Source organism: Branchiostoma belcheri, unplaced genomic scaffold (assembly GCF_001625305.1).
Source record: "Branchiostoma belcheri isolate BF01 breed outbred unplaced genomic scaffold, Haploidv18h27 scaffold9, whole genome shotgun sequence".
Lineage (NCBI taxonomy): Eukaryota > Metazoa > Chordata > Leptocardii > Amphioxiformes > Branchiostomatidae > Branchiostoma > Branchiostoma belcheri.
The window spans coordinates 5,407,048-5,422,336 of NW_017804575.1; the positions used below are offsets into that span (position 1 = coordinate 5,407,048).

Here is a 15,289-nt window from a genome sequence, read left to right on the forward strand (position 1 = left end):
ACAAAAAATTAATAAAAACTATACCAATGTCGTAGAATGCCAAAATCAAACGAAAAAAAGACGAAATTGTAAAGAAATGAACTTGAAGACTATATTATTCGCCAAACCATATTCTGTGCAATTTGCTCAACCCTCATGACCACGTAGATTTCATAATGAAAAGAACTTTTTTTTTTCAAAACTTTTTTTTTATTCGCACGCGCGCATCAGTTTCGGGGCTCCCGGAGGATGTCATCCATATAATCAAATCAACATGGCCTAAATAACCAAAATGAATCAAGGAACCACCCCTACTCTTCTCGACTGTGTTTACGGCAGTGACAGTGGGTGTCACTGGAAGACAGAAGAAAAATGTCCAGACTATGCATGGTGTACAAAATGACTAATAAACTGGTGGACGTCCCAACTACTAAGTACCTAATACCAGCCAACAAGAGAACAGGAAATAGCCATGCCTTCAAGTACCAGAGTTATCAACCAAGGATTGAGGTGTTCAAGAATTCATTCTTTCCTAGAGCTATTGCAGAGTGGAACTCGCTGTCACCAAATACAGTAGACATTGACAATGCCCCTAGAGTTAGATGTTTAAGGGTTAGGTGTAACAAGTCGATCGGTGTAATGTAGCCAGCCGCCGCCGCGCCGCGTGCCTGCGAAGCTGGTGTGTTACACCGAAAGGCGGTTATACCGGCTATACAGATACAGATACGGCAGAGCACTACACTTACTCCCTCCCCCCTAACGTCTCTGAATACACCTGAAAACATAAACCTGCTACATGTACTTCAAAATTTGTCCAAGCAAGTATTGGTGCAAAAGATCAACATTTTGTCCATTGAGCACAAGTTGTTACAACGTTTAACCTTATAACGCTCGAGCATTTCTCCCGACGGTTCCACAACCCTGTTGTACACAGTCTTGTGGCGTTGTAAAACCTTCTTCAACATGGCACTGTCAACTTCACCTGTAAAGAGACCAAAATGAATGTAAGGCCACAGCAAGTAATTTGTATGGATGACATCAGCTAGCGCGCGCATAAATTTTGGCCGGATTTTGAAAAAAAAAAACAAGAAATTTTGTTGCCTTCTGACAGTGGTCACCATGCCGAGAATGGGCAAAGATGTCTGTTGCCATGCCGGAAGGTGGATGGCAGATAAATATGAAGAGAGGGGGCAAGAAAAGACGCTGATTGAATGTTTTGTTTCTTACTTTGATGCAGTGATATGTGAGGTTGGCTGTGTATATGTGATGTTCCCACTGAATCAAAACCATTTGTACAATGATTGACTAAAAATTTTAAATTGTAGGAACCTTTTTTTTGGCCCGCCTTGCTTTTTTTCGCCCGCTCGCATTAGATTTGGAGTCTGCGGAGGATGTCATCCATAAAATTTACTTACTGTGGCCTAATGTGAAAAGATGGTGTGTCGCGCCAAAGGGCGGCTATACCGGCTATACCGATAGATTGTCCACGTAAGATCTGGTATAGAATCCTAAAGTGTGTGGTTAGGGACTGTACGATATTTAGGGGGGAAGGGCCAGTCGTCCGGGGGTAGGGTTAAAATTTTGTTCTTAGGCCCTCCCCCCAGGTCAAAAAAAATTCCTAGCCTTTCCCCCCGACCCCGCCCAAATATCTTCCTAGGCCTTCCCCCCGCGTGGAAATTTCGTGTGTGGGGGGGGACCTCAATTTCCCATCCAAGCCAGCCTAGCGGGGACCAATAGGCGGGCAGCATTTCGTCCACACCCACAACCCGCGCTTTAGCAAGATATGGTTGAAAAAGATGTTTATTAAACTTGTTCAAAAGATACATTTGTAAATTGTTTTCTGAAATTCTGTGTCTTTGAATAGCTGGAGCAAAATAACTACCGAGCCGAGTTAAACCATTTCGGCACTGGGCTTCTGGTGCTTACGTCGGCCGTGCGGCGTAACGTTACAGAAGTCAGTATCTTAGGCCAAGTCTTTGTCTGTGAAAATGTAAGAAAAGAGGCCGTGCAGTCGTGTCCTGCCGATAACCTTGTTGTCCCGATTAAACTTTGTTACCCAGGCGGTATGATCTCGAAAATACCTCGATACCCTTCTAAAGGCAAGGTTTGATTTGCCGATTCCGAGTTTCCAGTGCTGAAGCCGCCGACACTGGACACCAAGTGTTGACGTAACTTCGGCACTGGAGATCTAGGACGGAAGCCGCCTCAACTCTGTATACCAAGTGCTGAGAAAGGAACCCGTTACTTCGGTACTTGCATTATTTTCACCCAAAATACACCAATTCTTACATTGTTTATCCGACATTACAAACTCAGATTACCTGCCGCGCCGTACGGAAGGATGCTGTTCAACCCCATTGTCGAATGGAATCGACGCAAAGTGGGCGTGGCGCGGAATGCTGGTCACCCATTGGTCGCCGCTAGGCTATGTGGATGCGAACACTTTGTTTTCATGAAACTGGTATTAACGTCAAAGTGAACATGGCGGTCTCACCTGACCCACTCCCTATCCCCAGCACACGCAGGGCGGCTCCCGGCTCACACTGGATAGAGTCTGGGACTTTTGATGCATAAGACAACTGGCGGTCCTCTCTCTTTATCTCCAGTGCTGCTCGAGCGATTTGCCAAGCAGCCACATACCGCTCTGGAAAGCGGCGGCTCAACATGCCAACACTTAGCGCTACCTGTCCTGTGGTGGTGCAATAATTACTCATTAGGCCACACCAATTTGATTTGTTGGCTCTCGGACTTTTTCAGAAACAATATGAAGCGACTGGGCGAAAAAATTACAGGTATAGGAATCCTATAATAGCCCCCAAATGCTACGATAGCAGCCATGAAGTCAACACAAAAGGCTGGGTTAATATTTAAACAATGAATTTGAACTTTGAATCAAACCAGTGCATTGATAGATGGAAACACTGTAACAACTAGGAAGAAAAAGACTTTCCTCAGCTGTTGGGGGCAAAATATGAGCTTCTATTAGTTGATTCAGAACCAAATCTTCTTTAATTGCAAATCAGAAAAAAATGAAGAGGCGAATCCGAAAACAAACAAATTAATTGTTGTGGCCTTAGTATACAATCAATGTGGACCCGGAGGTTTTGTCATTTTGTAAATGCCAAAGTTAACACCATAGATGTGGAACAGTGATTGTTAAGAGACAACTGACCGTATCTACTAAAAAGCACACATGTACATGTTGCAAAACCTGGGCTGGCAGTCTCTAGAAGTACGTCGGAAGATCGCCCGCCAGGTCATGTTTTATAAGATTATGCATAATGCTGTCTCCGTCCCACACTCAACCAGGATTGTCCCGGTGGCTCCCGCCGCATCAATCACACTCAAACATTGCAGGCCATCGCGAGCAGAAACAACTTCTACAGGCTCTCGTTCTTCCCCCGCACCATCAGGGAATGGAACGAACTTGAGCCTGGTGCGGCGGAGGCGGGGTCTCTCGCCCAGTTCAAATCTGAACTGGCGAGGACCCTGCTGCATTGAGCGTAACGGCTGCCAATAATCCTACATAGTAGGGCTAGGCAGTAACGGAGATGATGATGACATATACCTGCCATGATGTTGCACTTGAGCCAGAGTTCACCAGACTGTACTTTGACTCCAGTTGAACTTTACTCATCCTGCAACATGGCGGGTATGTGTACAGAGGTGTCCCGCCAATGAGAACATTTGTGTTGTAGGTAGCTATAGGAACATCACGTATACCGGTACTTCACGACAACATTCAACATAACAAGGGACACCCGAGTGCGCAATGTTTGCTCCAGAATTGTACTAAGGCCACACCAATCTAATTTGTTGGTTCTCGGATTCGCCTCTTCATTTTTTTCTGACTTGCAAAAACAAAAGATTCTGGTTCTAAATCAACTCAAATATGCTCATATTTTGCCCCCAACAGTTGAGGAAAGTCATTTTCTTGAATGAACCATGATTATAATTTTCATAATAATCATAAATATTGATATCCAAACAGCCAGATCCAGACAATCAACGTACATAAGACTAATCTTGGGTTGTTTGTCACACGGCATATGATATTGACAGGCATTAATATTACGACAGGACAGGGTCAGCATCAGATTATCACTGAATCCAACACAAACACCACGGCTACTGTAATGGCCAGTGGTGATGATCACCAGTATGAAGATATTGACAGCCATAATATTAAGACAGGGCGGGGTCAGTCTCAGACCAACACTGAGTCCAACACAAACAAACACCACGGCTACTGTAATGGCCAGTGGTCATCAGACAGGACAGGGTCAGTATTAGGCCATCACTGAATCCTTGGATGGTAGAAACTTGTCTTACAGCCGACTGCCTCACAACTGCAAATGCAATGATTAAAGCCACACTTCCACAGGAAGGCAGATGTTGGGCAACCAAATAGCAACAAAGAAAACAAGAAGCCATAGGTGACAATCCTCCTTGAAGTTTTATATATTTCAAAAAAAAAAAAAACAATCCCAAGCGTCAACGCCAGACCTACTGTGCAGACATTATGATTAGGCAACGGTTAATACAATGAGGGCGCGTCACAATCATAAAACATAAAAAGATCTAAATCCATTACTGCTCCCAGGGCGTGTAAAGATACTGTGCTTCAAGTTCGAAGTTCATTTTAATTACACACACACAATCATTGCATTCACATAAAGATCGGACTATCATGGTCGTGTCACTATTAACGAAGACAGCCCCACCGTCTTACCGTGCCTGTTACTTATTAAGCGCGACTGGAACAGGCCAAATTCCAGCAGCAGTTGCGGCAAGCACCGCGAGTGTTTCTACCGGCGGTCAGATACCCGGGATATCTGCTTAGAGAACCTCTGCTACCAGACAACTGCTTAAAACTACGGCCTATTCCACAGGATTGTAAAAGTAGGGATGTTTCTAAAATAAGCATTTACTCCAATATCAAAACAGCTACGGTAAAAATAAAAAGACGTGCATCATCCCGGACATAATGCCACACCACATGCGAAATTACACAGGAATGCGACGTACGGAAGAATGCGTTTTGGCTGCGAACATCTTCCAAAAAACTTGCCATCTCTTAAGCACGGGCAAAAACATCTGGAACCACTTATCAAAACCACCCCGTATCTGCATGAAGTTCCACCCCCCATTGCTATTCCAAACAACGCGTTTTTCTGGACCATTCCAATTCGCCTCGTAATTGTAGGGGTGCGTCTGCAATATTACATTGGCCGCGAAAGCAGCAACGGCAAAAATACACATTCGTGCATCAACACGGGCATGCCCGCAGACGGCGTATAAAATTGCGTGCCGATTACACAAAGAGAACCCAGTGTCTTGACTGCGAACATGAAAAATCGGCTCTTCACAACACTCCGTCCGGAGGTCCTGACCTCCTTCACGGAGTAACAAGGGTTCAAAAATCTCAACCTGGAAAAATCCAGTTTTGTCCATTATTTGTTTTTACACAAAATTAGAGTGTTCATACAATTAGAGATTCCTGATATGAACACTCTATGTTCATTAATGATCTCCTCTACCTAAATCACTTTAAATCACTTGCCGTATAAAATACTATTCACTTAACAAGTACAGCCCTGACAGTTAGGACCACTCAAGATGTAATACTTCGAATAACTGCAAGGGGACGCTGTTGCATCACCAGAAAGGCAATGAGTTAGGCAACTTCCTCTGTCAGAGGCAATGCGAATGACTATCATGATTCTCTACATTGCAGTTTTTATGTTAAACCATTTTCTGTAGTCAGTCATACCTGTTCCAAGATTCCATTAGAGGTATTGGCCATAATGCCTTACTAAAAAACCAATAAAGCTTAATCGTTGTAAACTTTTAATGTATTGGCAAGTCGTATGTATAGAGATTTAGGCTTGTTGCCGTTTTGAAAATAAAGTAAACAGAATTGTGTTCATCCGTAACTATTGTCGACTTTGTAATGTAGGTGCGGGGCCGGGGGAGGGGGGCGTTTGTTTACGTCTATATAAACATGGATATAACATTACATTTTGTCGTTTTGCCAGACAGTTTCAATCTTTTTCGGGATAACACAGTACAGTTCGTGGGATAAGCATCAAATCGGGATTCATCGGAATATCCCGCGGGATTTTTCGGGAACCATGTTGACTAAGATTTTTACAGACAGATGATGCAGTGCATGTTTGTTTCCAAATTATGCATGATGATAACAGTAGCTCAAACGAATAGTGTTTTTAATCAAATATTCCTTTTTTATCGAAAATTTTTGTGGCTTGATAATGTTTTTTTTTAATTTATTCCAACATGCAAATATACAATACATGGTGGTGACGCACTCAAGCTATATGCTTATATTCACGTCACCACTGGACATGAAATAAAAATTACATCACAAAACACAAAACATGGGAATCGTCCAGGTAACGAGTGAACAGAGTTATGTTTTAAGATATTATAAATGAAAACAATTATAGTATAAATCAACTATTAAATCGCTTGGTTTCGGAGAGATATAACTGTGAAATAATTAGTATTTGAGAGCTGAGTTTAGATGAAAGTAAAGGTGATCCATTAAGTAACAGGTATACAAAAGCACTATCGGATAAGTTGTTAATATCTAAAAATGGAATGTTTAGTTGTAAAAGTCTGTCAAGGAGGCGTGCACGATAATGGGAGTATATGGGGCAGTGAAGTGAAAAATGAGGGATGCTTTCGCTTCGGAATCCGCAGCTGCAAGAAGGACTTAAAGCTAACTTACGGATAAACAGACTATAATTTAAGCTGCAGGTTCCGAGCCGAAGGCGCGTTAATAGGGCACAGGTGTACCTTGGTCCCGAGCAAAAATAGGTTTTAACAACAGGGCGAACAGATTTGACTAAATATGATTTAAACAAAGAGGCGCTCAACAAACGAATGCTAGGGTCGAGACTATTCCATAACTGAATTGAATTTGGTATAAAAGATCTTTGAAAACAAGTAGTATTACAGAATAGTGCTTGTAAATTGCGTTCGTTGCGAAGGTTGTATGAATCGGAGACCTCGGGCGGGATTAGATCAGTTAACCCTACCTAGACCGGGGGGGGGGGGGCTAAAAGTGCCCGCGGCAACTTTGATGTCACCTAGCGTCTGAACGGCTAGCCGTAGAACGGCCAAACTTGGTGACTTTTCCTAGAATATTGTTGGCAACAATTCTCTATCATTGGAATAAGATAATAATTTTTTGTGTTGCCATAGCAACGGGTTTCTGACAGGCATTTTTTGCTAAATTAAGTACTTTTTGTTTCAACAATAGAATTTTATGGGTTTTATGTCAAGTTACTCATGGTTTCTAATATTAATAACATCCCATATAATTTTATGTAAATTTTATCATTAAATATGCATAATTTATGCTAATTTGATGACGTCATTGGCCAAAATCCAAGATGGTGGACCATATCATTAGAACAGGTATATACAGGTTATTTTCATTAAAATTTTATCAATACTTCCATTTCTTTTTCCAAAAAAGGTTAAAATGAAGGTCTTTAGTATGTCTACGATGTATTTTAGGCTTTATCATGAAAAAAAACTATTTTTGGAAATTCAAGATTGATGATCCAAGATGGCGGATATCTTAAATATGCATGACGTCATTTTCTGACGTCACCGGTGTTGCTATGGGCAACATAAGACTTAGTACACCCTAATATTCTGTCATAAACACTTTTGGTACAGTTATGTTGAATACCATTTAGTTTTCAGGGAAAACCTATTTAGACGGTTTTGGCCAATAAAATCACATTAATGACGTCATAATGACGTCATATTACATTATAACGACATAAAAGTTCTAGATATGATAAATTTTCACTAGTACATCATTGAAAATTTGGTGGTCATACGACATACCGTTCGCGAGTTCTTAGGGGGGGCCTCACAGATAAGAGTATGACATGAGATAGGATTGATTCAACTTACTACATTAAAAGAATGCCAAAAAGATCAATTTTCAAAATCCAATTCTGTTGCTCTGAAATTGCATTGGAGTTTTTGTACAGCTGCATTATTTGGTCGAGAGATACAGTAAAGACTTTATAGTATAATTAATGGCTGTTTGTAGTGATAGTTAAGAAGTAGGCAGATTGACCTTTTTAAACGGAGCATTCAATTTTCTGTTTTATAATGATTTCGTTGGGAGGTGCAAATAGCCTCATGAAAATATCAGCAAAAAGAGTAAACAGCCTTATTATATATGAAACTTTATTGCATGTTCATTCCCTGGGGGGATAAATGCACGGATGTACAAAGTACAATGTACTAGAGAGTACTACAACAATAGTAATAAAGAAAGGCTAACATCAGGTCTAAGGTATACAATGCTAAAGAAGAAATACATATATAAAGTAGTATCAATCTAAGTTCTAATGCCTTCTTCTCTCTTTTTGAAACATTTTGAAATATACTTACATACTTCATTGATGACGTCTATATTCGTACATGATATGATATATTTAAAAGTGTCTTCTTTTGATAATTTTTTGTCGAGCTTAGTTGAACTGAACAGTGATTTACGTTCGTTATCATATAATTTACAGTCAAGCGTAAAATGCGATTCATCTTCAATACAAGAATTATTACAGAATTTGCATAGTCTATCTTGTAACGGCGTACGGCTATGCCTGCATATATATAATATTCAAACTGCCAGCTACAGACAATCAACCTAACCGTATAAGACTACATGTAATTTAATGTATGTTATGCACTATAAATGAACAACTACCAAATCACGTATTATACAGGCAAGCACAGCAGTATAATCTTCAAGCAGATCCCTCTTGGTGGCAAAAAGACAGTATCAAATTGGCCAGGCAGTATCCATAAGCCAGAGAAGGTCCGCGGTTGGTGGGGGTCAGGACAAAAAAGAAAAAACAAAAACGGCCATATATAAAATGTAACAATCATCCCCCCACAACCTCTGCTTGGAGAGTACAGCAGTAAACATAGGAGCAGAAAGCACTGTAAATGTATGTAAGGCCATGTTGATTTGATTATATGGATGACATCCTCTGGGAACCCCAAAACTGATGCGCGCGTACGAATAAAAAAAGTTTTGCAAAATAAAAAGTTGCTTTCACTATGAAATCTACGTGGTCATGAAGGTTGAACAAATGGCACAGAATATGTTATGGCGAATACTAAGTAATCTACTCTTCGAATTCATTTCTTTACATTTTTGTCTTTTTTCCTTTGATTTTGGCATTCTACGACATTGGTATAGTTTCTAAATGTTTTTCTTGCAACTTATGGTATATTTTTGCTCATTTAGCAACTGTTTTGCACGATTTACATTATGGTTGAAAACTTTTTTTTTTGGAAACGGCCAAAAATTCATGCGCGCGCGGTGTCATCCATATAATCTAATCAACATGGCCTAATGTTTGTGGTTTAAGCAGAATAACGCAAGAATCTACGGATGGATTGAAATGAAATTTGGTTTTGCCATGAAATTTGGTTTTGTTGTTAGGTCTTCTACAATAGTAGAAATATCTAGATTTTAAGCCCCCTGGCGACATTCTTCAGTAATGCAGCAGTACGTCCGGCTTTTCTATCTCCTGTTCTGGAAAGACTATGGTCATGATTTTTGGGGTGGTACATGTAAATAGCTTTGGTGTGCGGACATGCAGAAGTGACATATGCATATACATTTATGTACATTGATAAAAAGTAACGTAACCTAATGGTACGTTAATTATGCAAATTAGGAGTTGATTTGCATAGTTAATGCGGAAAATTTATATTAATTGTGCTAATTGTCCTTTTAAAACGTGCCTGATCACGATTCTCCGAAACTGCATTCATTGTTGTTTGATGAAAACACGCTAGGTAGCATGTCATTATTGTCAGAGGTCAACGACCTGCTTGCTGGTGCCCCCCTCCCAGCGTATCTCGGCCGAATGCCGACTTAGTCCCGCCAGAGGCGGTGAAGCTCGCCCTAGAACGGACACATTATTTGACCATTACTACTCTTTAAGTTGCTGACACGTAAAATTTGGTCTTGCATATAAGTAAAGAAATATCACCCCGTAATCCATGACCAGGCGAAGTTACATTGAAATCACATTGCGTTTAGACGCAAATCGCGATGCGGGAAAACCGATTCGAAACCACCTCTAGAAGTGGCTTGGGATCGAGTCGCTTCAATGTGATTTGGAGCGTTCACATGGAGCCAGTTGAAACCGGCTTCGGGGTAAACCACATGTAAACGGCCTTGGGTGATTCCGTTTAAACACGGCCTTAGAGTCCCGGGTTCGAGTCCTGACATGCCACCGATCTTGTGCCCTTGGGAACGGCACTTCACACGACTTTCCTCACTTCGCTCAGGTGTAAATGAGTATTGTCCTGTCATGTATTTATGGGTTCACCACACCACGAAGTGGTGGTGAACCCATATTGCTTTTTCTGATGTTTCTTCTCCTTCTCCTCCTCCTCCTCCTCCTCCTGCCATATCTTTAAATGGATTCAGCTTCTTCATTTTAGGCTCTAAGGTCCTGAAATTTGGTATGGAGGTACAGTGGGCAAATACCCCTAGGCGTTTTTTTTAATTTTTGTGATACAGGCTTTTAGAATGGTTTTATTTGAGTTTTTTGGCTGTGTTATAGCAAATGTATTACTGTGTTAGTGTGCCGTGTTTACCACGTCTGGGCATGAGTCATCACAATGGAATGCAGGGCATCAACCAATAGGCATGCAGCTTACCTCTATACTTCTTGCTGATTGGCTGTTGGGATTTAACTTGATTAACACCTGCACAGAGCATTTCCACCTGCACAGAGCATTTCTTGCTGATTGGCTGATGGGATTTAACTTGATTAACACCTGCACAGAGCATTTCCATACTGACAGTATGTCTTTATTCAAGTGTTTTGGTAGGTATTTCAAGCTTTTCTGCTCCAGCATTGGAATGCGGGGCATGAACGTTTTTTTTTATTTTATTTTGAAAATCAACAGTTTGCATTATGCAATTAAAAATCCTGACCAATAAAGTAGGGAATAGCTATCCAACTGTTGTTTTAGTTGTATGTTACTTCATATTATAGTTATATCAATGTAATAACTAAATCATTGTTTTCCCTTGTGTTTCTCATTCTTTCCCTGCCATGTGGTAAAATGTGGTGAACCCATCGCTGTATTTGCTCCAAAGCAAATATTGGCCTTTCTAGTTGTCCCCTGTGTTGGTGGCGGCATTAATATAAGTTGAAAAAACTTGCGTGTGTCGTCACCACGTCTGGTGATTACACGTTGGAATTAAAAAAAATGGCAGGAGGAGAAGAAGAAGGAGGAGGAGAAGAAACATGAGGAAATACAGTATTTCACTCCATACTATGTATGGAAAGAAATAATGAAGAGGCGAATCCGAGAACAAATTAAATTGGTGTGGCTAAAGGCCCCCAGAGGTAAACAATCAAGAGTCAAGTACGTTGCTGTTTTTTTTTTTGCTTTCTGTGTTGTTCTGATATTTGATGTAAGAATATAAATCAGTTTTTGTCTATTGAAGTTTGAAAAAATCAGACACTAAACAGTCTACAAGTCTAGACCAAAAATCATGGCGTTGTTTGCAAGTGAAGGGCGTTAATCTTTGACCCTAGACTACTACTGCACATGTACTCTTGCAAAGGCTACTCCATACTCACCCCATGAAACTCCTTCCTCTTCGCCCCGTCGTTCTGCCTCGCCCCCGCCCCGTTCTGCTTCGCCCCCGCAAAAAATCTGCTTCGCCCCCGTCGTTCCTCTACGCCCCCGGCGCAATTCTGCTTTGCCCCCGTCCTTCTGCTTAGCCCCCAATGGCGGCACAGCTCACAGTCGACATGAAAATCGTCTGCAAAATAACAATAAAGGCTGTGCCGCCAAATTTAAAGTAGCCCATGCTCCGGCAAACATTCTGGACCACTTTTCTGCCAAGTGGCGTTGCACAAATCCTTCCCATTCAAAAGTTTACCCCTACCTCACGGCCCGTCAGTGGTCTCAATCACATAGTGTAACATTCAGATATATCAGTACATGCAAGTGCTGCAGATGATGATGGAAGTTTTTCCCCTCATACAACCAAGCAGACTTTTAGCTGGGGATGTGACTACTGCTCATTGACATTTCCAACCACTGACGGGCCGTGAGGTAGGGGTAAACTTTTGAATGGGAAGGATTTGTGCAACGCCACTTGGCAGAAAGGTGGTCCAGAATGTTTGCCGGAGCATGGGCTACTTTAAATTTGGCGGCACAGCCTTTATTGTTATTTTGCAGACGATTTTCGTGTCGACTGTGAGCTGTGCCGCCATTGGGGGCTAAGCAGAAGGACGGGGGCAAAGCAGAATTGCGCCGGGGGCGTAGAGGAACGACGGGGGCGAAGCAGATTTTTTGCGGGGGCGAAGCAGAACGGGGCGGGGGCGAAGCAGAACGGCGGGGGCGAAGAGGAAGGAGTTTCATGGGGGTGATACTGCTAATATCTACTTTAGACATTCTGTAATGCTAACTAGATTGTAGCCGGACTTCTCGGCCAGATAGTCCATGAGGAAGACGGAGATCATGTAACTGTCCGGGTGATCTGAGTCCAGACTGACAATACCCCCCTTGTTGTCCAGTTGATTGGCGATGACACGGAGAGCTTTGGGCACCCTCTCCACGTCTCGGTACTTGTAGTAGTTTGCAACAGACAGGAGCCACTTTTCTGTTGAAAAAAAACAGGCGTCACATTATTGTGTCATATGGAACATTATACTGTGAAAAATGCCTCCGCCCCTGAGGCATCGCCAAAAACAAAGTGTACATTCTTTAAAATTCTGACGCTGAACAAGATTATCTACATCAGGGCCCATCAACCTTCATTAGACCAGGACAGGGGATGCTACAGACTTTCAACAACCTTTGACCCGTTGTTTGATTTCGGAAACTGACATGTACTGAGCTGTAAGACCCTCAACCAGAGGACTGCTGAAGAGTCCAGTACTTGTTTTTGATGATAGTTAACATTTAATATTAAGATATGGACATATTTGGTATTTGAAGAAATTTACCATCGGTAGGAGGGAAGCGAGCTGTCGGTTGGATGATCCTCAGCCCCCGAGACTTAGCTTCACTTTTCACGGCGTCTGTCACTTTCTCAGGCAAGTAGTAGGCTGTCTGTAGGTCCACTTCGCTCAGGCGCTGTATCGTGCTGACCAGCCCCATCCGGATCCAGCTCTGTGCCTGTAGCGTGAAGTGCCCTAGCGGAAATGGTTGGCCCTGCAGGTGAAATCAAGAAATCCGATGTTTCAGACTTCTTTTGGAAGGTCCTTCATGCAATTCTGAGCTTCCTGAATTCCCCCATGTCAACATGTTGGCTCCTAGATCCTGGCCAAAGCCATTTCCTGTTTCTGACCTTTTGACCGCCTGTCATTCTGCCTGTCAACTTTACCCACACATGTACTGTCAATCTGCTCTGCTGTCTGGACAAGCGGATACACAATCCCACATCTCAGCCTAACAAAACAACAATATTTCCGTAACTGCGTAGCTGGAAGTTAAAAGCACCAATAAAAAACAAAAGTACTGTTTGTATGTTTTACAAATCTTTGCAAACTTATCTACCGTGGCCGACAAGGACACACCTGCATCGTCTGCGCGCACACCTGCGTCGCCTGCGCGCACACCTGCGTCGCCTGCGCGCACACCTGCGTCGACTGCGCGTATACCTGCGTCATCTCTGCAAAGAGCTTCCTCGTCTGCGCACGAATACCTGCGTCGTGCCTGCCAAGAGCTTCCTCACGCCTGCACAGAAAGAGATTCCTCGGCGACCTCGCTGCGCGCAACGAAAGCTCGCTGCACGGAAGAATACGTGTCACCCCTGCCTTGTTGAAGAATGGACGGTCCCCTATTACAGGTCAAGGGTCACACCACCTAAAACAATTTTATTCCTGTCTTTTTCTGGGATTTTGTTGTGTCTGTCCCGTAGTATGGCATTGCAAAAAAAGGAGGTACACATTTAAGACAGCGCATGTGCAGTATGATGCATTGTGGGTAATTGTCAAATGTGAAAGCCCCTGAGACATAAACAAAACACTTCCAGACATGCACAAAGCACGGTCTCAGCCGGTCTGGTGTCTTTTGTTTACGTCTCGGGAGCGCTTCATCTTTGACCCCGAGCATGCGCAGTGGTAATTGTAAACCTCCTATGCAAATAAGCCTCGTTCTAACCTCGCGCATGCCTATAGTGAAAGTTTTGGCCCATTCCGTCACCAGTTCGGGAAAAGTTTCCACGAAGTCTCCGTAGAGGAAGAGCGTGACGGGCATCCTGCTGGAGTGAGCCGCGATGGTCTCCACCAACTTGTGCGCCGCCTTGGCGTTCATACCGACCAGGACTGCCAGTGTCAGGCGGGGGGCACCCGAGGGTGGCGCCGTGCAGCCGGAGTAGACGGTCCCTCGTGAGCCTACAAAACTCTCGGAAACCTTGAATGGAAGGAATTGATATCATAAAGCTTAAGACTTTGAAAGAACGTAAAACACTACTTAGTCGTACATAGTCACCTAGGCTAACGCTAACGAGCCGTCGCCAGCCAATCACGTCGCTGGCCACGCTGTCCTGGAACTAATTATGTTCCACTGCCTTTGCATTACAATATTTACAAATTCTTTCACATACAGGTAGCCTTCTATACCGTCCTCTCTCTATTTCCAGAGGATGGGCGCTAACTCTAATTTTGCTAATGGCTGAGCGTAGTTCGAAGTCTGTAAGATTAAGATAGCGTTCTATGTTGTACATAGTTTTACATTTTGCATAAAATCTTAACTTACCACTATCAGTTGACATGGTATGAAAAAATGTTTGTATATGCATATCTGTAAGTCTCCTCCTCAGCATTTTCACAACATGTTCAGGATCAAGTTATGGAACAGTGCCTAAGTCGCGCGGAGGGAGCCTAGACCCTGTAAATGGGCATTATTTGCTGAGATGGGCGGGCAAGCGGGTGGGAAGTGCCCAAGACTATCTTCCTTGATTTTGCTCTAGAAATCCCGCATTGCCCATACCTGCGGGCCGGCCCCCACAGTGCTCTTCAGTGTTTCCGATGTCTCCGAAGAAATGGATAGAGTTATAAGGCCCGCATGTCTTATATGGGGTTGGTTAATGGTCCTATCACATTGTTACGTCCCAGTTTTGCTTCGGTCCCAATTGAAAAAAGGGGCCCTGACGGGTAGTTCCCGGGCTGTTTTATGGCACTTTTGGGCGTAACCCCTACGTGGCCCCGCCGGACACCCTGCGGCTACCGGGCTATTTTTGGGGCTGGCGGGACCCGAGAATTTA

At 42.9% G+C, this 15,289-nt stretch overlaps 2 protein-coding genes across 2 annotated transcripts in view; both read right to left on the reverse strand.

Moving 5' to 3' along the window:
* Window positions 1–3,587, reverse strand: part of LOC109487789 (histamine N-methyltransferase-like) — a 5,374-nt gene extending 1,787 nt beyond the window's left edge. Inside the window, exons 1-3 of the mRNA XM_019791850.1 lie at window positions 3,548–3,587; window positions 2,474–2,668; window positions 861–961 (exon numbers count right to left, since the gene is read on the reverse strand). Coding sequence (XP_019647409.1) covers window positions 861–961; window positions 2,474–2,668; window positions 3,548–3,554 — 303 coding nt within the window. The 5' untranslated portion in view covers window positions 3,555–3,587. The remainder of the gene's footprint in view (window positions 1–860; window positions 962–2,473; window positions 2,669–3,547) is intronic.
* Window positions 3,588–12,458: 8,871 nt separating this feature from the next.
* LOC109487673 lies at window positions 12,459–14,927 on the reverse strand. The gene is made up of 4 exons (XM_019791672.1): window positions 14,913–14,927; window positions 14,185–14,436; window positions 13,026–13,233; window positions 12,459–12,679 (listed from the first exon to the last, which is right to left on the reverse strand). Exons 1-4 carry the CDS (start codon window positions 14,925–14,927, stop codon window positions 12,459–12,461), a joined length of 696 nt encoding a protein of 231 aa, XP_019647231.1.
* Window positions 14,928–15,289: the final 362 nt, after the last annotated feature.